General features: G+C 36.9%; 1 protein-coding gene across 5 annotated transcripts in view; it reads right to left on the bottom strand.

Moving 5' to 3' along the window:
• DNAH7 (dynein axonemal heavy chain 7) overlaps positions 1-23,699 on the bottom strand; it is a 371,530-nt gene that overhangs the window by 216,841 nt on the left and 130,990 nt on the right. For all 5 annotated transcript variants that reach the window (XR_005218999.1, XM_037850664.1, XM_037850667.1 and 2 more), the window contains 3 exons: positions 7,396-7,498; positions 7,148-7,275; positions 1,287-1,499 (listed from right to left, as the gene is read on the bottom strand). Coding sequence is in view for 4 of the 5 variants with exons in the window: in XM_037850664.1 (XP_037706592.1) it covers positions 1,287-1,499; positions 7,148-7,275; positions 7,396-7,498 (444 nt within the window). In the remaining variant the exon portion in view is untranslated. The remainder of the gene's footprint in view (positions 1-1,286; positions 1,500-7,147; positions 7,276-7,395; positions 7,499-23,699) is intronic.

Genomic DNA, 23,699 nt, shown 5'->3' on the forward strand with positions numbered 1-23,699 from the left:
TTCACTCCATCATGCATTTAAATTTCCCCAAGAATCTTTCTGTCTAATAAATCCCATGTTCCTGCCTAACTAGTCTTACCCGTACAAGGTCAGTCATGCCCGGCAGTAAAGTTCATTAGTCTCTGAATTTCCAGAGCTCCCAGTGCCAAAGCTAGAATTTTGCCTTTGGTTCAAGTTAACCACTATATTATGCAGTGTTAGAAGTCTGTTTTGTTATTTGAGAGGCTCTTATTTTAAAACACATATTTAAAGTGTTTCTTGATGTAATGGAAACAAGCTTCAAAATATTGAGGCCAAAACATTCAACAATTCTAAATTAGCTTTTGATACAGAATGATAGGATTCATTTGCAGGATTCATTTGCTGCTCAGCTTCAATAGCTCGATTGCATAGCCCAGATTTCAGGGATGACAAACACAAGAACAACCTATTATCTTTCCCATTATCTGACCACGATGTAATCCTGACTCGCCGGGTTAATACAAATCGTTACTTCTAGTTGCTTTTGTTTACTGCAAAAAATAATGACTGGAAGTTATGTTAAACTAATGTGGTGAAATAGAATATCACCACTATATATCAGTATTTTTGATAATGTTATTACAGAAGATAAAAATGAATGGTGTTGTTCTTAGCCATGTAGGATATATTTTAAAATCAGTATCTTCTACAAATCATAAACATGAAAACTCCACAAACTCCAAGGTCACACTTTGGTGCATTTTGCTGTTAGCTATAACTTATCTTTATTTCATGATTCCACAAAATACCTCCAATGAGAAGTTAATCAAAAGTAAAAAGTATTTGGGTTTTCATCTATAGAGCTATGATTATTACCATTTTAAAATACAAACATTATATTGCAAATTTCTTACTGCTAATCAACAGTTTGCTGCAATTGTATAATTATATTAAACTGGCAATGTTTGTACACATTAATTAGTCATATATTATTTCCTTTAAAGCTATACATGTTCATAGAGACTGAAAACCCTCCAAATATTTCTCAAAAGCAAGCAATTTTATTCCTTGGTAGTATCTAGTTTATATATTTAAAATTATGGAACAGAACTCAAACCACTAATAATTGTCTACATTTTTATAAATCAATATAAGATTTATTTTTTCATATGTGCAAAGTAATCAACTGGTGTTTTGAGTACAATAATTGGATTTTTTTCAGTCGGTTGATGAAACCAACCAGTTACTTGGAGCTCTGTGAAGACACACAGTCCTGGGGGTTACTAATGAGAAATTTATGAGTCAGAGACCCCTGAGTTCTCTACCTTTAGATTCCCAGCAGCAGTAAGCACGGACTTCACAGCTCTCATTCCATAGTCATAGTGATGTTGAGATGACAGCTGCTCTGAACACAATCGATACGTAGCCACAATTTTTACAGACAGTGGCCGAGCAGTGACAAACCCACAGGAGTACAGGACTATTTCAGCAATCATGGCATAGTCAGGGACCATCATTGCTACTGTCCGAAAGAGAGCCTATTGGTACAGAGAAAAGGTGTTTTGAAAAAGACCTTCACAAAGCCTTTTATTTCTTAACATGTAAGGACTTCATAGCTTTTTTGCAATAACATTAAATTGCAAATCATACAGACAAAAACATTTAATTAGAAAGAAAAATTTGTTTCCTGTTGTTATATAATAAACTATATCATTAACTTTTTGCATAAAGATTTCCCTTAAATTATGTATACACATCCAAATTTCTTTCATACCTATATCTTTGGCAAATTATTAATTCTCAAAGTATTGTGTCAATTATTTTATATTCTTCAGAAAAGGCAACATGATATAGAGAAAAGAATCTCAGACTCTGTCAGGATTTGCATCTGGGCTGATAAGAACATGCCTGGGGTTGGGAAACTGGGTTTTCTAGAAGGGTTCTCTATATAGCTAATTAATTGTATAATTTTGGGTTCATCGGGTATCCCTAATCACTGTGAAATATAAATGATATATTTTGAGATATTTTTAACTTCTTTGAGTCTGAAGCAACCATGTCAGTCTTTCAGAGAACATAATAAAAGAAAGTTGGAAATGTCATGCATAATAATTATTAGAGCTAAACCATTTCTCAAATTGTAAAGTATTTTTTTCCTTCAGGGTATTTTAAATATTATGGGACAAATAAACTTCATGTGATGATAAATAAAGAGAAAATGGAATCGATTTTAAAAGAATAAATAAATAAATTTGAGTTCAGAATATTCTTATAGGTCAGGATCCACTGCAATAGCTCACATAATAAAACATGACTTGTGTTAAGAAGGAAAAAAACAGTATTCTGGAAAAAAATGAAGCCCCTATGGTGAATGACAATCATATTCAGATAGCTTATAAGTAACTCTGGGAATGTGTTGAATTATTCAAAACGCAAGACAGACAAAAAACATAACCATCTTGCTTAAGTGATCTTTTATGACTCTTCCAAATTGACACCAAATAAAAGATTTGCATCAAGCAAGACCTTTCTAATGTGTTATGTTAATTACCTGCTAGAGGCTTTATTACTGGTATTTTCTCCACAAAGTTACCATTAAAGAATGAAAAGGATAAAACGTTTTAAAAATGAGCATGAACAAACAACTTGGAATAGAGAAGCTTTAAGCAAGTGTTCTTAAGACTATATACTCTTGAGGGAAAAAAAATGCAAGAAAGCTACTACATGGATAGTACCTTTTTAAAGGGTAGGTTCTCAACAACTTTTTGTTGAGAGTAAAAGAGTGAATGGCTAGGTTAGAGTGATAGTCTTTCTACAACAGTACAAGTTGCTACTAGTTTGGGATGAGCATTCAGTACTGTGAATTTTTTCACAGTATTTAATATTTTTTCTTCACTATCATAGATAAAAAACCATCTTTGATCAAAAGTTTTTTTAGGTCTAAAATACTGTGGTGGTTGATGTTCCAATCTGGTGGTTCTCAAACAGGATGCCTGGCATACTGATATGTTATGATATGATTTTAGATGAGTCAGAAACAATTTGGTGCTAACATCAATAAGTTTGGGGATAAATTTAGTATATTTTTTAAAAAAATTAAGTTGAATTTAATGAATGGCATACTTTATTGAGTATGACAAAAAGGGGATATAGATACAGGGAACATGCTAGGAATTGAAAGATTCCTGTACATGTAATCAGTGTGAGCATCGTCTTCAGGTTTATCTCAGCAGAAATACTGAGAATATATCTGTTCTACTGCTTCTGCCACAGTCGGTAGAAGAAAGGTGAAATATAAGGAAGTATACATACTTTCTGGACTATGCTTACAAAGGATTGCATACTGGTGCAATAAAAAATAAATTGAAGCAGTAACTTCTTACCATTTTTTTTCAAAGGACTGGAAATAGATTTCATAAATATTGTGATCTGTTCAAGAATAAGCTGGGTTTTAGTTGATTGAAATGGAGGACTCAGAATCTATTTCACTATTTTCTTTGTGCTACTAGGATGTTTCATGCTGCACACTCTCTAGAAACCTATCTATCAGGTTATAGACTTTGTAACACTAGGAGATAAAGAATATGTCTATTTTACCATGGCTTCTAACATTTAACTATTTAAAAATAATTATTGAGTAATTGTTTCTTCACAATGGTTTCAACCTAAAATATAGCTTCTCTAACATGCAGATGTGCTTAAGAACTTGCTCTACTATGCAAGTTTTATCTAGGTGTAACGGGATATAAAAGTGGGACTCTTCATGCATGATATGATACGTCCCAGTAACCAAAGTAATACAATCTGCCTGATGCGCAGAATTTACGTACACAACACTTGAACCTTTTCATTTACTTGTAGATCATCAAACGTTTGAGAGAGTAAGGAGGGAGGAAGGATTTGTGAAAACATTGCCTTTGAAGAGAGCTGCTGTAAGGCTGTGAGTCCCCACATCCGGCAGTTAGAGCTTGATAAGTATCCCCACATTTAGCAGGATATAGATTAAGGCCTGACTCATGTCTGAGAGAGCGAAAGGGGCCTGGTGCCGCAGGATGGATGGGGCCTTCCCTCCCAGATTGAGACAAGGGATGTATGAGAGGTGCACAATAAGGAAAAGAGAGAGCCTAGCTACAGCCATTTTAAGTCCTGCCCAAGACAGCCCCTGGCAGAGTGAGAGCTCATCAACAGCGAGAGTCCATGTGGACTTTTCACGAGAGATGCGGGTGGAAAGAGGCAGTGGCAAGTGGAGAAACAGAATCCGTCACCCAAGTCTCAGGAGTGACCGGAGGAGAGACCTAGCAGGGGAGCCCCTGAAGAACACAAGGGCATGTGCATGATAAAAGTGTTCAGCTATAAACCTCTGCCAGAACCAGGGGCACCACCCGGAAGGTAATAACTGAACTGGAGAGCCTGAACAATGAGTATGAACTTGTCAGGCAGATAAAGGGCAGTTTAGTAGAACCCTAAAGAGAGCAAACAGCATGTACAAAGGCACATTCAGAAGGTAGTGAGGCCCAGTGCAGCAGAAAGACACAGGGACATGGCAGGACAATGGAGTTAAGTCCTTAGGCTGTCACAGACCATGCCAAGAAATCTGAAATTTATTCTGTAGGCAAAAAAGGAGCCCAGCAGTCTTTGAGCCTGGAAATCATATGATTAGATGTTTGGATTTCTCTTAACAGACAAATAAGGCTGGCAGCATTATAGTGGGGAATTCATCACAGTGCATTTCAGTGGGGAAGAGGTTGATAATAAATGGGCTGTTGCAATAAGACATGCAAGAGAAGACTGAAGCCTGTTGTGGCAGTGGGACTGCCAGGAGCAGCAGAGATTATAACTTTTATCAAATAGGATCCCTGGGTTTTGGTGACCGACTGAATCATTGAGTGAAGAAGGAGGCTTTAAGGGTGGTTCTGAAGACTGATCACAACACTCTCTGGGCCTAGAAAGCTTTTATTGTAGGATAGGTAACTCCAAAACAGACTTTTCTATATTAATGAAAAAAAAATCTTATGAATTTAGTCCATTTAAAAGTACAGTCTAGCTCTTAAAACTTTAGGTGGCAATAATACAGCTATTTAAATTTCAAATGGACATGTTTTCACAATGGTCAGGCATTTCCAGATTTACCTGAAAAGAGATGCTCTATAGGCACTGTAATCAAGAAGACTGCACAATAGAGTAGCAAAAAAAAGATACCAGAATTTGAAGGCAGTTTTTTGTTTTTTGTTTTTTTAATTTTTATTAGGATTGTTCAGATACCATACAATTATCCAAAGATCCAAAGTGTACAATCAATTGCCCCTGGTACCATCATACAGCTGTGCATCCATCACTACACTTAATTTTTGTTCAATTTTTAGAACCTTTTCATTACACCAGGCAAGAAATAAAGTGAAAGATGGGGAAAAAAAAAAAAAAAAGGAAAAGAAAAAGAAACTCGAATCCTACTATATCCCTAACCAACCCCCCTCAATTACTGACTCGTAGTGTTGGTATAGTACATTTGTTACTGTTTATGAAAGAACATTGAAATACTACAAACTGTAGTATATAGTTTGCAATAGGTATATATTTCTTCCCTATATGTCCCTCTATTGTTAACTTCTAGTTGTATTTTCATACATTTGTTCTGGTTCATGGAAGAGTTTTCTAGTATTTGTACAGTTAATCATGGATATTGCCCACCATAGGATTCAGTTTTATACATTCCCAACTTTTGACCTCCAATGTTCCTTCTGGTGACATATATGACTCTGAGCTTCTTGAGGGCAGTTTTTACCCTAATGCAGAAGGAAAACATGTTAATTCCCCCCAAGGATTCCAAGAGGAATATTTGGACACTTTCAACAAGCGCAGTACATAAAACTGTGGAAAAATCTGCATAGGGCACAAAAAGACTCAACCAGTAAAGATTCCACACATTTAATGACTGACTCCTTACAGATTTTTGTCTGTCCTGCCTTTATAAACATTATATATTTGGGTCAATCCTATTGAATAAAGGAATAAAGTAAATGAATGAATTAATGAACTGCTACAAAAAGCTTTGCAAAAGAAAATCACAACGAAAGGTTGTAAAATGCTTCCTAGATAAAAGGGTATGTGCAGTTTTCATTTTTTAATCAGACTTTCCTTCATGAAGGCAAAGAATTAAAACATCTGAGCTAACATATAAAAGGGCAGAAAATAGGTGTATAAAAATATTTGGTAGCAATTAGCTATCAAAAATCTTTTTGGTGGGAAAGCAAAAGTACTCATCTGGCCTGAGAAGCTGTCAGTCTCAGCACGTGAATAGCTGGAGGAACATAGGCTTGGTTTTGGGTCCTCAAGTACCAGTGCATCAGTCTTAAACATCATTCTGAATGTGCTAGCCATAAACATACAATCCACCGGAATGAGGATATAAAATAATTTACAAAGACAGGAGGAAAATACCATTCTTCACTAATATGCAAAGTTTTTGGTAGTGGTGTTTTTGCTTTCATATTAAGTGACAGTTCTAGTCTATTCAATTAGCAAAGTTTGTTGCTTTGTTCTTTTTTGCAGAAGGAAAAAAAATCTCAGGGCTGGGCATACATAAGAACCGAGAATTGATGTGGGGTGTAAACTGTTACAACCTGCGTTGGAAGACAGTTTAACAACATAGCTCTGGGTCCTATGACTCTACCTAAGGAAATATTTTTAAATAGAGAAAAGTCTTAATTGAAAACTGTCCGTTGCAATATTATCTACAATGCAGGAAAACCAAAAGCAACCTAAATGTCCATAGTAAGACTGTTTACAGTTACTTACAGTTTGAATTATGCTCATGTTATAATATCAACTTGGAAAGAACCCAGCATACACAATTGTTTGATTTTGACATAGTAAGAAAGGTATTTAAAAATGGGAAAAAATATGTAGTAAGCAGTAGACATGTACCTTTTTAGTAGTTTCTTGCATCTTCTAATTTTCTATAATTAGTATTTTTTAAAATATGTTTTGGAAATTGTATCTAGTATGTGTATTTTGTAAAGTACTCAGAGTTTAAATTTTTTTCTATTAAAAACTGTTTTCCAAAATATTTAAATGTCTAAAAGCAAATATTTTGCATAAAATTCAAGAACAGTATGTTCTGTCTTTTTACATATTAACTTTTTAGGTTATAGAAAGGAAATAGAAAATATAATTACCCTTTCCATACCTTCAGATTATCCGGCAGTTCTGATCGCCCAGCATACCCAGGATTCATTGTTATAAAGACAGCACATGTGGGGTCAAGTTTTAGTTCAGTTCCTTCAAACACGAGTACATCAGTACCTGCATTAATACCTGTGGGTAATCGAAGAATGAAAAGACTTAGCAACACCACACATAAATGTGACTTGTGCCATTCGTTACCCCCATATTTCTTCCATTTCCACATCATGCAAAGACAGACTAGTCCATTACCTCTCTGGATAGTAAGAATTTGTTGAGCAACCACAGAAAGTACTTCCAAATCAATTCTGTTGAACTCATCAAAGCAAGCCCAGGCTCCACAAGATAACAGTCCCTGGGAGAAAAGAGTAATGAAAAATTTTTCAATTTTATCTGATCAAGTATTGTATTGAAATGTTGCATTTTCACCTGATCTTTTCAAGGATTTAATATCCTATCAAGGAAATTGCTTATTCACCTTTATCTTTAAAGACAGCTTATTTTTCATAACCAATTCATTATGCCACATGAATAAAATGTTTGATCAATTGGGGCACTTTCCAACTGATTTTTTCTTTTACTGTGTATCTTTTGGCATTTGCACGTATACCTGTTATTTCAAAGCCTTTCTTGCTTTATATTTACAAGTTGATCTTATTTGCTTTTTCCAGGTGGACTCCATAGGATGAGTTGTAATAATCCTCTAATTAGGATTAGTTCTATTGCCAATAAGACTGCCTTGTGGTCAATTTCCTTAAGAGCCAACTACTGTAGTTTAAGGACCCAGTTGTTTGCATTCCTAACTCACAGCTGCCATTTGGATATAATAAGAAACTGGAAAAATCGAACATGAATAGAGTAGCTCAGTCTAAATTAAAACTTACATTTAAAAAATCAAACAATTCAAACAAATATCTATTGAACAAATATTGTATAGATGTCTGTGTATGTGCATGTGTGCAAATATGTGATTCATTGAGTATCTGGTAAATACCAAGAATGATGAATAGCACTTCGTATATATCTTTTATGCAAGGAAACTAAGGCTATATCATATAAGATTTAAGTAATTAGTCCAAGGCCACACCACTAGTAATGGATGACCCTGGATTTACACACATTTCATTCTACTGAATACAGTGGATTGAAAATGAACTCCATGCAAGTCAAAGAATAGTACATTTTCATTATTTAGAGAAGAATCTAAGACTTTGATCTCTACTACATGCTATAATAAAAGGATAAGAAAACACAAAGGACAAAATGCTTAAGAAGTCACATTCATATAGTTACCTATATTGTGAGATTCTTGATAGCAAGAACAATGTCTTTCTTAATTTTGTATCCCCATTGCTCAGCATGATCCTAACACAAAATATCTGCATAATCAATAAAGACTTTTCGATAAAGCAAATTTAATACTCAAGTGATTGACTCTAAATCAAGGAATTAAGAATATCATTATGCAGATTCAAAAATCAAGTAATATATCCCTCACACTTCAATATTTAGGAATACAATCACCACTCAAAGTACACTGGATCAGCATTATAATCATAGATCATTACAACAAAATTGTATAGTATTATAGGGAATGAACAAAATGTTAATCAGTCATTCAAATGTTTTCTTGATATTTCGTTCACTAGAATTTTGATTATTTTTTCTAATTTTATTTAAAATGTTTCAACATTATAAATGTCAAGTCTTTGTATATACAAAATATGTAGATTACAATGTCATATGTCAGCCAGGAACAACCTTCTCCATGGGGTATGATTGGTGGAGTCTTTTTTGTTTGTTTGTTTTCAATAACGTTATTTTTTCCAAAAGAAAATTTGAATATGTAAAGATTACTTAATATTTAAAGTATACTTTAAAAATTATAGAAAAATAAAAACAGACAAATTAAAGAACCCATAATTCCAAAAGTATTATTCTGTGCTCAATTGCGTCACCTAATATTTTAAAGAACAACAGGCTGTAGAAACAAGGTATTAAAATAACCAGATGTTTATAGGTTTATGGACAGAGACTTCACATCTTTCCTTCTACCTTTTAGAATCTTACAGATTCATGAGAATTGGAATCTGACGGAGAATAAGAAAAAACAAAAAAACAAGAATTTTAGTTCACCAGAAAATAGATTCTATACAAATAAATTACTGAAGAATAACTTGTTACTAACAACAGCTACAGGTTAAATAAGTCTTTCGATTCCCACAACCTTTACATCAGGTCCTCATTCTTATACTTTTAAATCCCCAATGTATTTAAGGAACACCACTCATATTTCTTAGTAAGGTGACCCAGAGACAGTGACTGCAGAGGGAAGGAGAGCTCCTCTCAAATAAGCTTTTTAAAAATGATAATCAATTAATTAATAAATTTTATTGTGCTAACATATATAAAACATGTTTGCCATTTTAACAATTTTAAGTCTGTAATAGAGTAGCATGAATAACTTTTATGATGCTGTCCTACTATTACCACATTCCATTACTAAAACTTCATCATGCAAAACAGAAACTCTTTGTCCATTTAGCAATAACTCCCCATTTCTCCTCCCCCCAGCCTTTATAACCTCAACTGTACTTTCTGTCCTATGAATTTGAATATTTTAGTTATTTCATACAAGTGGAATCATACACTATCTGGCCTTTTGTGTATGGCTTATTTCACTCAACATGATATGTTCAAGGTTCATCTAAGTGGTAGCATGTATCAGAACTTCATTCTTTTTTATGGCTGAACTGTATTCCATTGTCTGATTAAACCTCATTTCATTTATCCATTCCTCTGTTGATGGACATTTGAGTTGTTACCACCTTTTGTCTATTGCAGACAATGCTGCTATGAATATCGGTGTGCAAGTATCTGTTTCAGTCTCTGCTTTCCAGTCTTTGGGGTATTTACTTAAGAGTGGAACTGCAAGGTCATATGATAATTATATGTTTAATTTCCCAAATAAGTTTTTTTTTAACTTTACAGAAAAATCAGAAAATATAGAGTTACCATGTATCACCCATGCACACACTATTTTCCCCTTTATTAACACTTTGCATTAGTGTGGTAACTTTGTAATAGTTGATAAAAAATATTATTAATAATTATAAAATTAACTATAGTCCATAGTTTACATTAGGGTTTATTGTCTATGCTGTATAGTCATATGTTATTGTTGTTTTAATTTTCATGCTAGTAACATATATACAACCTAAAATATCCCCTTTTAACCACATTCAAATACACAATTCAGTGCTGTTAACTATATTTACAATGCTGTGCTACCATCACCACCATCCATTACCAAAAGTTTTCCACAATCCCAACAGAAACTCTGTATCAATTAAGCATTAACCCTACCCTATGCCCATCCTTGCCCCTGGTAACCTGTATTCTAGTTTTTGTCTCTATGAATTTGCTTATTCTAATTATTTCACATCAGTGAGATCACACAATACTTGTCCTTTTATGTCTGGCTTATTTCACGCAACATGATGTCTTTAAAGTTCATCCATGTTGTTATATGCATCAGAACTTCATTCCTTTTTACAGCTAAAAATATTCTATTGTATGTATTTACCACCTTTTGTTATCCATTTATCTATGGATGAACATCTGAGTTGTTTCAATCTTTTGGCAATGCAGCTATGAACACTGATGTACAAATATCTGTTCAAGTTCCTGCTTTCAATTCTTTTGGGTATATACCTGGAAGTGGAATTGTCAAGTCATATGGTAATTCTATTTTTATCTTTCTGAAAAACCACCAAATTTTTCTCCACCGTGGCCGAGCCATTGAAAGACAACAATGAAAGAGCATCCCTAAGTCTCCATATCTTCTCCAATACTTATTAGTTCCATTTTTTTAAAAAGAGTAGCCATTCTATGGGTGTGAAATGTTATCTCATAGTGGTTTTGATTTGCATTTTCTTAATGGCTAATGATGTTGAGCATATCTTCGTATCTATTGGCCATTTGTGTATATCTTCCTTGGAGAAATATCTATTCAGGTCTTCTTCCAACTTTTAAATTAGGTTGTTTGTGTTTTTTGTTGTTGAGTTCTAGGATTCTTAATATATTCTGGAAATTAAACCCTTATTGGATAGGTGGCTTCCAAATATTTTCTCCCATTCTGTAGGTTGCCTTTTTACTTTCCTGATGAAGTCCTTTGATGCACAGGAGTTTTAAATTTTGAGGAAGTCCCATTTACTTATTTTTTCTATTATTCTTCATGTTTTGGGTATAAAGTCTAAGACACTATTCAGTTCTTCCTCTGTTACTGGTTTCTTGCTTCATTCCTTTGTGGTCAGAAAATACGTTGCATGATTTCAATATTTTTGAATTTATGGAGACTTTTTTTGTGTCCTAATATGCAGTCCATCTTGGGGAATGATACATGGGAACTAAAGATTATTATTTTGCTGCTATTGGATGAAGTGTTCACTATGTGCCTGTTAAGTCCTGTTGGTTCTTAGTAATATGTGCCTATTAGGTCTAGCTGATTCTTGGTAACATTCAAGTCTTCTATTTCCTTATTGATCTTCTTTCTAGATGGTCTATTTACTACTGAAAGTTACTTATTAAAGTCTCCTACTATTAATGAAGAATTGTCTGTTTCTCCCTTCATATCTTTCCTTATTTCCTTTATGTATTTTAGATCTCTACTGTTAGGTGCATTTATATTTATAAATTCTATTTCTTCTTGTTGAATTGATCCTTTTATCAGTATACAGACATTCTTTGTCCCTCATAACAGTTTCTGACTTGAAATCTACTTTATCTGATACAGTATAGACACTCCAGCTCTCTTTTCCTTATTACTTGCACAGTGTGATGGTTCAAAGCTGTATACACCCCAGAAAAGCTCATGTTCTTTTAATCCATTCTCATGGATGTAAACCTATTATAGGTGGGACCTTTTTTTTTTTTAATCTTCATTTTATTGAGATATATCCACATACCACGCAGTCATACAAAACAAATCGTACATTCGATTGTTCACAGTACCATTACATAGTTGTACATTCATCACCTAAATCAATCCCTGACACCTTCATTAGCACACACACAAAAATAACAAGAATAATAATTAGAGTGAAAAAGAGCAATTGAAGTAAAAAAGAACACTGGGTACCTTTGTCTGTTTCTTTGTTTCCTTCCCCTATTTTTCTACTCATCCATCCATAAACTAGACAAAGTGGAGTGTGGTCCTTATGGCTTTCCCAATCCCATTGTCACCCCTCATAAGCTACATTTTTATACAACTGTCTTCGAGATTCATGGGTTCTGGGTTGTAGTTTGATAGTTACAGGTATCCACCACCAGCTACCCCAATTCTTTAAACCTAAAAAGGGTTTTCTAAAGTGTGCGTAAGAGTGCCCACCAGAGTGACCTCTCGGCTCCTTTTGGAATCTGTCTGCTACTGAAGCTTATTTCATTTCCTTTCACATCCCCCTTTTGGTCAAGAAGATGTTCTCCGTCCCACGATGCCAGGTCTGCATTCCTCCCCGGGAGTCATATTCCACGTTGCCAGGGAGATTCACTCCCCTGGGTGTCTGATCCCACGTTGGGGGGACGGCAATGATTTCACCTTTCAAGTTGGCTTAGCCAGAGAGAGAGGGCCACATCTGAGCAAAAAAGAGGCATTCGGGAGGAGGCTCTTAGGCACAACCATAGGGAGGCCTAGCCTCTCCTTTGTAGCAACCGTCTTCCCAAGGGTAAAACCTATGGTAGAGGGCTCAACCCATCAAACCACTAGTCCCCTATGTCTGTGGTCATGTTAGCAACCGTCGAGGTGGGGTAGGCGAATGCCCCTGCATTCTCCACAGGCTCCTCAAGGGGGCACTACATCTTTTTTTCCTTGTTTTTCTTCTTTTTTTTTTTTAACTTTCCCTTCTTTTTTTTTTTTTTTTTAATGTTCATTTTATTGAGATATATTCACATACCACGCAGTCATACAAAACAAATCGTACTTTCTATTGTTTACAGTACGATTACATAGTGGTACATTCATCACCCAAATCAATCCCTGACACCTTCATTAGCACACACACAAAAATAACAAGAATAATAATTAGAGTGAAAAAGAGCAATTGAAGTAAAAAAGAACACTGGGTTCCTTTGTCTGTTTGTTTCCTTCCCCTATTTTTCTACTCATCCATCCATAAACTAGACAAAGTGGAGTGTGGTCCTTATGGCTTTCCCAATCCCATTGTCACCCCTCATAAGCTACATTTTTATACAACTGTCTTCGAGATTCATGGGTTCTGGGTTGTAGTTTGATAGTTTCAGGTATCCACCACCAGCTACCCCAATTCTTTAGAACCTAAAAAGGGTTGTCTAAAGTGTGCATAAGAGTGCCCACCAGAGTGACCTCTCAGCTCCTTTTGGAATCTCTCTGCCACTGAAGCTTATTTCATTTCCTTTCACATCCCCCTTTTGGTCAAGAAGATGTTCTCCGTCCCACGATGCCAGGTCTACATTCCTCCCTGTGAGTCATATTCCACGTTGCCAGGGAGATTCACTCCCCTGGGTGTCTGATCCCACGTAGGGGGGAGGGCAGTGATTTCACCTTTCAAGTTGGCTTAGCTAGAGAGACAGGGCCACATCTGAGCAACAAAGAGGCATTCGGGAGGAGGCTCTTAGGCACAACCATAGGGAGGACTAGCCTCTCCTTAGCAGCAACAGTCTTCCCAAGGGTAAAACCTGTGGTAGAGGGCTCAGCGCATCAAACCTCCAGTCCCCTATGTCTGTGGTCATGTTAGCAACCATGGAGGTGGGGTAGGCAAATACCCCTGCATTCTCCACAGGCTCCTCAAGGGGGCACTACATCTTTTTTTTTTTCCTTGTTTTTCTATTTTTTTTTTTTTAACTTTCCCTTCTTTTTTAAATCAACTGTATGAAAAAAAAAGTTAAAAAGAAAACAAACATACAATAAAAGAACATTTCAAAGAGACCATAACAAGGGAGTAAGATAAAGACAACTAACCTAAGATAACTGCTTAACTTCCAACATGTTCCTACTTTACCCCAAGAAAGTTATCTAACATAGCAACATTTCTGTGAACTTGTTCCTACTATATCCATCAGAAATTAACAGACCATAGTCATTCCTGGGCATCCCCAGAACGTTAAATAGCTTATCTGTTCTTCTTGGATTATTGTTCCCCCTTCCTTAATTGCTCTCTATTGCTAGTTCCCCTACATTCTACATTATAAGCCATTTGTTTTACATTTTTCAAAGTTCACATTAGTGGTAGCATATAATATTTCTCTTTTTGTGCCTGGCTTATTTCGCTCAGCATTATGTCTTCAAGGTTCATCCATGTTGTCATATGTTTCACGAGATCGTTCCTTCTTACTGCCGCGAACTATTCCATCGTGTGTATATACCACATTTTATTTATCCACTCATCTGTTGAAGGACATTTGGGTTGTTTCCATCTCTTGGCAATTGTGAATAATGCTGCTATGAACATTGGCGTGCAGATATCTGTTCGTGTCACTGCTTTCCGATCTTCCGGGTATATACCGAGAAGTGCAATCGCTGGATCGAATGGTAACTCTATATCTAGTTTTCTAAGGAACTGCCAGACTGACTTCCAGAGTGGCTGAACCATTATACAGTCCCACCAACAGTGAATAAGAGTTCCAATTTCTCCACATCCCCTCCAGCATTTGTAGTTTCCTGTTTGTTTAATGGCAGCCATTCTAACCGGTGTTAGATGGTATCTCATTGTGGTCTTAATTTGCATCTCTCTAATAGCTAGTGAAGCTGAACATTTTTTCATGTGTTTCTTGGCCATTTGTATTTCCTCTTCAAAGAACTGTCTTTTCATATCTTTCGCCCATTTTTTAATTGGGCCGATTGTACTATTGTCATTGAGTTGTAGGATTTCTTTATATATGCAAGATATCAGTCTTTTGTCAGATACATGGTTTCCAAAAATTTTTTCCCATTGAGTTTGCTGCCTCTTTACCTTTTTGAGAAATTCCTTTGAGGTGCAGAAACTTCTAAGCTTGAGGAGTTCCCATTTATCTATTTTTTCTTTTGTTGCTTGTGCTTTGGGTGTAAAGTCTAGGAAGTGGCCGCCTAATACAAGGTCTTGAAGATGTTTTCCTACATTATCTTCTAGGAGTTTTATGGTACTTTCTTTTATATTGAGATCTTTGGTCCATTTTGAGTTAATTTTTGTGTAGGGGGTGAGGTAGGGGTCCTCTTTCATTCTTTTGGATATGGATATCCAACTCTCCCAGCCCCATTTGTTGAAAAGACCATTATGACTCAGTTCAGTGACTTTGGGGGCCTTATCAAAGATGAGTCGGCCATAGATCTGAGGGTCTATCTCTGAATTCTCAATTCGATTCCATTGATCTATATGTCTATCTTTGTGCCAGTACCATGCTGTTTTGGCAACTGTGGCTTTATAATAAGCTTCAAAGTCAGGGAGTGTAAGTCCTCCCACTTCATTTTTCTTTTTTAGAGTGTCTTTAGCAATCCGAGGCATCTTCCCTTTCCAAATAAATTTGATAACTAGCTTTTCCAAGTCTGCAAAGTAGGTTGTTGGAATTTTGATTGGGATTGCATTGAATCTGTAGATGAGTTTGGGTAGAATTGACATCTTAATGACATTTAGTCTTCCTATGCATGAACATGGAATATTTTTCCATCTTTTAAGGTCCCCTTCTATTTCCTTTAGTAGAGTTATGTAGTTTTCTTTGTATAGGTCTTTTACATCTTTGGTTAAGTTGATTCCTAGGTACTTGATTTTTTTAGTTGCTATTGAAAATGGTATCTTTTTCTTGAGTGTCTCTTCCCTTTGTTCATTTCTAGCATATAGAAACATTACTGACTTATGTGCATTAACCTTGTATACCGCTACTTTGCTAAATTTGTTTATTAGCTCTAGTAGCTGTATCGTCGATTTCTCAGGGTTTTCTAGATATAAGATCATATCATCTGCAAACAATGACAGTTTTACTTCTTCTTTTCCAATTTGGATGCCTTTCATTTCTTTGTCTTGCCGGATTGCCCTGGCTAGCACTTCCAGCACAATGTTGAATAACAGTGGTGACAGCGGGCATCCTTGTCTTGTTCCTGATCTTAGAGGGAAGGCTTTCAGTCTCTCACCATTGAGTACTATGCTGGCTGTGGGTTTTTCATATATGCTCTTTATCATCTTGAGGAAGTTTCCTTCAATTCCTACCTTTTGAAGTGTTTTTATCAAAAAGGGATGTTGGATTTTGTCAAATGCTTTTTCAGCATCTATTGAGATGATCAATTGATTTTTCCCTTTTGACTTGTTAATGTGTTGTAATACATTGATTGATTTTCTTATGTTGAACCATCCTTGCATGCCTGGAATAAACCCCACTTGGTCATGGTGTATGATTTTTTTAATGTGTCTTTGGATTCGATTTGCAAGTATTTTGTTGAGGATTTTTGCATCTATATTCATTAGGGACATTGGCCGGTAGTTTTCCTTTTATGTAGCATCTTTGCCTGGTTTTGGTATTAGATTGATGTTAGCTTCATAAAATGAGTTAGGTAGTGTTCCATTTTCTTCAATGTTTTGAAAGAGTTTGAGTAAGATTGGTGTCAGTTCTTTCTGGAAAGTTTGGTAGAATTCCCCTGTGAAGCCATCTGGCCCTGGGCATTTATTTGTGGGAAGATTTTTGATGACTGATTGGATCTCTTTGCTTGTGATGGGTTGGTTGAGGTCTTCTATTTCTTCTCTGGTCAGTCTAGGTTGTTCATATGTTTCCAGGAAATTGTCCATTTCCTCTACATTATCCAGTTTGTTGCCATACAGTTGTTCATAGTATCCTCTGATAATTTTTTTAATTTCTTCAGGATCTGCAGTTATGTCACCTTTTTCATTCAGTATTTTGTTTATATGGGTCTTCTCTCTTTTTGATTTTGTCAGTCTAGCTAGGGGCTTGTCAATCTTGTTGATCTTCTCAAAGAACCAACTTTTGGTGATATTTATCCTCTCTATTGTTTTTTTGTTCTCTATGTCATTTATTTCTGCTTTCATCCTTGTTATTTCTTTTCTTGTACTTGGTTTAGGATTGGTTTGCTGTTCATTTTCTAGCTTCTTCAGTTGATCCATTAGTTCTTTGATTTTGGCTCTTTCTTCCTTTTTAATATATGCGTTTAGTGCTATAAATTTCCCCCTTAGCACTGCTTTTGCTGCATCCCATAGGTTTTGGTACGTTGTGTTCTCATTTTCATTCGTCTCTATATATTTAGCAATTTCTCTTGCTATTTCTTCTTTAACCCACTGATTGTTTAGGAGTGTGTTGTTTAACCTCCAGGTATTTGTGAATTTTCTAAGTCTCTGATGGTTATTGACTTCTAATTGTATTCCATTGTGGTCAGAGAATGTGCTTGGAATAATTTCAATCTTTTTAAATTTATTGAGACTTGTTTTATGTCCCAGCATATGATCTATTCTGGAGAAAGTTCCATGAGCACTAGAAAAGTATGTGTATCCTGGTGATTTGGGATGTAATGTTCTGTATATGTCTGTTAAATCTAATTCATTTATCAGATTGTTTAGGTTTTCAATTTCCTTATTGGTCTTCTGTCTGGTTGATCTATCTATAGGAGAGAGTGATGTGTTGAAGTCTCCCACAATTATTGTGGAAACATCAATTGCTTCCTTTAGTTTTGCCAGTGTTTCTCTCATGTATTTTGTGGCACCTTGATTGGGTGCATAGACATTTACGATTGTTATTTCTTCTTGCTGAATTGCCCCTTTTATTAGTATGTAGTGGCCTTCTTTGCCTCTCAAAACATCCCTGCATTTGAAGTCTATTTTATCTGAGATTAATATTGCTACACCTGCTTTCTTTTGGCTGTAGCTTGCATGAAATATTTTTTTCCATCCTTTCACTTTCAGTTTCTTTGTGTCCCTGTGTCTAAGATGAGTCTCTTGTATGCAACATATTGATGGTTCATTTTTTTTTGATCCATTCTGCGAATCTATATCTTTTAATTTGGGAGTTTAATCCATTTACATTCAACGTTATAACCGTGAAGGCATTTCTTGAATCAGCCATCTTATCCTTTGGTTTATGTTTGTCATATTTTTCCCCTCTGTCTATTAATATCCTTTATTGTACCCATATTGAATCTCTTTAGTACTGAACCTTTGTCCAAGTCTCTCTGTCCTTTCTTTGTTTCTCTGTCTGTAGGGCTCCCTTGAGTATCTCCAGTAGGGCAGGTCTCTTGTTAGCAAATTCTCTCAGCATTTGTTTGTCTGTGAAAAATTTAAGCTCTCCCTCAAATTTGAAGGAGAGCTTTGCTGGATAAAGTATTCTTGGCTGGAAATTTTTCTCACTCAGAATTTTAAATATATCGTGCCACTGCCTTCTCGCCTCCATGGTGGCTGCTGAGTAGTCACTACTTAGTCTTATGCTGTTTCCTTTGTATGTGGTGAATTGCTTTTCTCTTGCTGCTTTCAGAACTTGCTCCTTCTCTTCTGTGTTTGACAGTGTGATCAGTATATGTCTCGGAGTGGGTTTATTTGGATTTATTCTATTTGGGGTTCGCTGAGCATTTATGATTTGTGTATTTATGTTGTTTAGAAGATTTGGGAAGTTTTCCCCAACAATTTCTTTGAATACTCTTCCTAGACCTTTACCCTTTTCTTCCCCTTCTGGGACACCAATGAGTCTTATATTTGGACGTTTCATATTATCTATCATATCCCTGAGGTCCATTTCGATTTTTTCAATTTTTTTTCCCCATTCTTTCTTTTATGCTTTCATTTTCCATTCTGTCATCTTCCAGGTCACTGATTCGTTGTTCAACTTCCTCTAGTCTTGTACTATGAGTGTCCAGAATCTTTTTAATTTGGTCAACAGTTTCTTTAATTTCCATAAGATCATCCATTTTTTTATTTAGTCTTGCAGTGTCTTCTTTATGCTCTTCTAGGGTCTTCTTGATTTCCTTTACCTCCCGTACTATGGTCTCATTGTTCATCTTTAGTTCTTTGAGTAGCTGCTCTAGGTGCTGTGTCTCTTCTGGTATTTTGATTTGGGTGCTTGGGCTTGGGTTATCCATATCGTCTGGTTTTTTCATATGCTTTATAATTTTCTGTTGTTTTTGGCCTCGTGGCATTTGCTGAACTTGATAGGGTTCTTTTAGGATTTGTAGACCAATTGAAGTCCTTATCTCTAATTTATCAGATCTACAGCTTCGTGGAGTACACTTTCTCTAACTAACCAGCAGGTGGTGTCCACGTGCCACCTGTTCTCCACAAGCCAGTTCTCCCCTGCTTAGCCTTTTTGGTGAGTGGGGGAGTGAGTCTTGTGGGGTCCAATTGGTGTACCAAGCTGTGTGTGTAGTTGGTGTTGCCTGCCCTGTATATGGGGCGTGTTTCTGGGCAGTCAGGGAGGGGGGAGTGGCTCTATCAATCAAATCTCCCTGGTGATCCTAGAGTTTTAAAGCTGCTGCAATAGTCTAATCCTTCAGTTCAGTCCTGCCACAGTTTGTCTCTGCCACTGACCCACAAGCCCTTGGTATTGGCGTATGGCTCCTGAGACTTGCAAGTGGGCCCCTCTTCCAGGCCGTGCACCCCGGGTCCTCTGTTGAGGGATGACTGTGCTATGTCACAGGTGAGTGCCGTCCCCCCAGGGCAGTTCTGGGCTGCTGGGCTGTGTAGGGAGGCTCCCAGTCTGCTGAAATGATGGCTGAATGGGGCTTTGTTAATTCACACTGCTCTACCTTCCCAACTCTGGGACAATCAGCTGAGGTTGCAGGGAAGGCTAATGTCCACGCCCAGTTTTGTGGTGTGTGCCTGTTATTTGAAGCACTTCCGTCACACTGGGTTGTCTGGGGCAGTTCTGGGCTATGGGGCTGGCGATGGGCAGGAGTGTTTCCTGTCCACCAGGATGATGGCTGTGAGCGGACACCCCCCTTTTCTTGGGAAGTTGTGGTGTTTAGTGAATTTTCTCAGCCACTGGATTATTGCATTTTGTCTCAGAGCTCTCCTAGTTCTGCTCTTGACTTGACCTGCCCAAATAGCAAGTCTTTGAAGCTTTCTGTATTGGGCTTCTTAGAGTAATTGTTTTAGAAAAAGAAAAAAGGATTAAAAAAGAAAAAAAAAAAAAAAGGGCCCTCCTCAGAGATCTAATGGGTTATTGAAATGCTAAGAGACAAAGCAACCAGGGCCATTAAGGAAAGGTCCACAGGGCAGAGAGATCAGCTTTTCTTCGGGATTTGCATATGTGCCTCAGGGCCCTTCCCCTTTCTATGTTCACCAGAACTCCAAAAATCCTCCGCTTTTATTTTGGAGTTTTTCGTGTTGTTTTTTTTTCTCTATGCCTGTCTCCTCTCTGCTGGGCTGGCTGCTCTCAGATTCTCTGGTGTCTGGTCTCAGTCTATCTATGGTTGGAGTTTGGATCAGTAGAATGAGTTTCCGATAAGGGCTGCCACTGCAGTTCTCCCTTCTCCTTCCCGGAGCTGACAGCCCCTCCTCCCACGGGACTGAGCCTGGCAGGGAGGGGCGCGGGTCCCCTGGCCGCAAAAACTTGCAGATTTCGCTGATCTCAGCAGTTCCACGTTTTCATGAGTGTTGTATGAAGTATGCCCAAAGTCAGATTGCTCTGTGGTGTCCAGTCCATGCAGTTCCTGGCTTTCTACCTACTTTCCTGGAGGAGTAACTAAAACATACAGCTCACCAGTCTGCCATCTTGCCCCGCCTCTCGGGACCTTTTGATTAGGTTATTTCAGTTGAGGCCTGCCCCAGATTGGGTCTTAATCCTTTTACTGGAGTCCTTTATAAGAGGATAAAAGACAGAAAGAAGACACAGGAGAAAAAGCCCCACAGAAGCTAAGAGAGACAGAAGCTAAAAGAGAGGAACATGCAGAAGCTCACAGAGGAAGCCACTGAAGTCAGAAGCTGAAAGCAATGAAACCCAGGCCCGCAGATGTTGTCACCTGCTTCGCCATGTGACAGAGGAGCTGAGGATCACCGGTAGCCAGTCTTCAGGTAGAAGGTATCATCCTGTTGATGCCTTTATTCATGGCCTCAGAACTGTAAACTTGTAAGTTAATAAATCACCATTGTAAAAGCCAACCCATTTCTGGCATATTGCATCTCATCAGCTTTAGCAAACTAAAACACATGGTATGTTTTTTCCCTATCCTTTCACTTCCAACTTACTTGTGTCTTTGTATTTAAGATGAATCTCTTGAAACAGTATATAGTTGGGTCACGTTTTTTTATCCATTTTGCCAACCTCTGCATTTTGACTGGAGAGTTCAATTCATTTACACTAAAATTAACTACTGATCATGCAGGACTTTCTTCTGCAATTTTTGCTATTTGGTCTTTGTAAGTCTTATACCTTTTCCCCTCAATTTTTCTTTCACTGCCAACTCATATTTATTTGATTTTTTGTGTGGAAACCATTTTTAGTCCCTTCTCATTTCTTTACGTATATATTTTTCATGTATTTTTTTCTGGTTACCATGGAGTTTAAATTTAACATCCTAAATCTATAAAAATCACATTTGATTTGATATTAACAACTTCAATAGCATACAAATATGCTACTCTTATACCCATCACCACCTCTTTGTTGTACTTGTTACAAATTGTATCTTTCTATAGTGTACGTCCAAGCCATTGATTACCATTGCATTTTTTGCATTTACATTTTAGAACCTGTAATTAAAATGTGGAGCTACATACCAGAAACTTTACAATAATACTTGCATTTATAATTAACCATACAGCTACCTTTACAGGAAGTCTTTATTTCTTTATGCTGCTTTAAATCGCTGTCTAGTGTCCACTCCTTTCAGTCTGAAGAATTCCCTTTAGCATTGCTTGTAGGGCATGTCTGTTGGTGATGACCTCCCTCAGTTTTTGTTTGAGACTATCCTAATCCCTCCCTCATTTTTAAAAGTAAGTCTCTCACAAGATATAAAATTCTTGGCTGGCAGTTGTTTTCCTTCAGCACTTTAAATATTTCAACCCACTGCCCTCTTGCCTCCATGGTTTCTGACAAAAAATCAGCACTTAATTTTGTTGGGACTCCCTTGTACATAACATATTGTTTTTCTCTTGCAACTTTCAGAACTCTGTCTTTACCTTGATGATCTATGGTTTGACTACTATGTGTCTGGGTATAACTCTCTTAGGGTTGATCCTGTTTGGGGTTCATTGGGATTCTTGAATGTGCATGTTCATGTCGTTTGTTAAATTTGGGATGTTTTCTGCCATTATTGCTTTAAATATTCCTTCAGCCTCCTTTTCTTTTTCTTTTTCTGAGATTCCCACAATGTGTTTATTGGTAAGCTTGATGGTATCCCACAGGTATCTTATGTTCTGTTCCCTTTTTTCATTCTTTTTTCTTTCTGCTCCTCAGCCTGAATCATTTCAATCATCTTGTCTTCAAGTTCACTGTGTCTCTCTTCAGCCGTCTCCAATCTGAAACCCTCTAGGGGATTTTTCATTTCAGTTATTGTAGTCTTCAACTCCAGTATTACTCTTTGGTTCCTTTTTACCTTTTTACAATTTCTTTATCTTTATTGAGATTCTCATATTTTTCATTCGTTGTTTTCCTGGTATCCTTTAGCTCTTTCTCTGTTTTCTTTTATCTCTTTGAGCATATCAGGATCAGTTTTTTAAAGTCTTTAACCAGTATGTCCAAAGTCTAGTCTTCTTCATTGATGGTTTTGGATTTCTATCTAGTTCCTTTGGATGGACCATCGTTTACTGTTTCTTTTCTTGCACACTGTACATTTTAATATTTTAAAGTGTTATGGCTGGGATTTAGCCCCTGAGCTGTCTGTTCCTTAAGTTTGTATCTAAGTAGTGATTTGACAGAGATTACCTTAGTGCCAGGAACTAACAATGAACAAACTAAAAAACCACCTCTCAGTCTTTGCAAATTGGCTCTGTGGTGTCTGGCGCTCTCCTTCAGAATTTTGCTCTCCTATCAATAAGACAGGACTGAGGCAAATGTTAAATGCATAATCTCCACCACCTCTTCTGAGCCCATGTCTTGTACTGAGCTTGTGCTTGCCCATGGCCTTAGGAATTCCCCAGTTTACAGGAATTTTAATGACCCCTTAATCCCGATGACAGGTTCTCTCCCCCTCCTGGGTGCTCTATTCTATGACTTAAAGCAGGTGATACTTTGCCCCTAGCTGCTTTGACTTGTTTCTAACCCTGCCTGGCTGTCTTTAAGCTGCCTCTACCTGCAGGAAAAGTTCCAGGAAGGTAAGCCAGAGATAAGTTTACTAGTTCAGTCTTTCAGGCTGCCAACCAATAGATTGTTACTGACATATAGGCACTCCAGTATGCACACAGAGGTTACTCTGCTTCCTCTGGAACAGGGCCAGGGACTCAGGTTAGTTCCACACTCACCAGGGAGGGGTGGAGGAGGGATCATCTAGTATGTCATGAGTTTCTCCTATAGTATTTAATGCTGTTTTCTTGATTCACCACTTGCCCAGTTACTATACCTCTAACTGTTTTATGGAGTTATGAGGAAGATGGCTCCAACAGTTTTTGGTAGTTGTTCAATGA

This window comes from Choloepus didactylus, chromosome 9 (assembly GCF_015220235.1).
Source record: "Choloepus didactylus isolate mChoDid1 chromosome 9, mChoDid1.pri, whole genome shotgun sequence".
NCBI classification, from domain to species: Eukaryota; Metazoa; Chordata; class Mammalia; order Pilosa; family Megalonychidae; genus Choloepus; species Choloepus didactylus.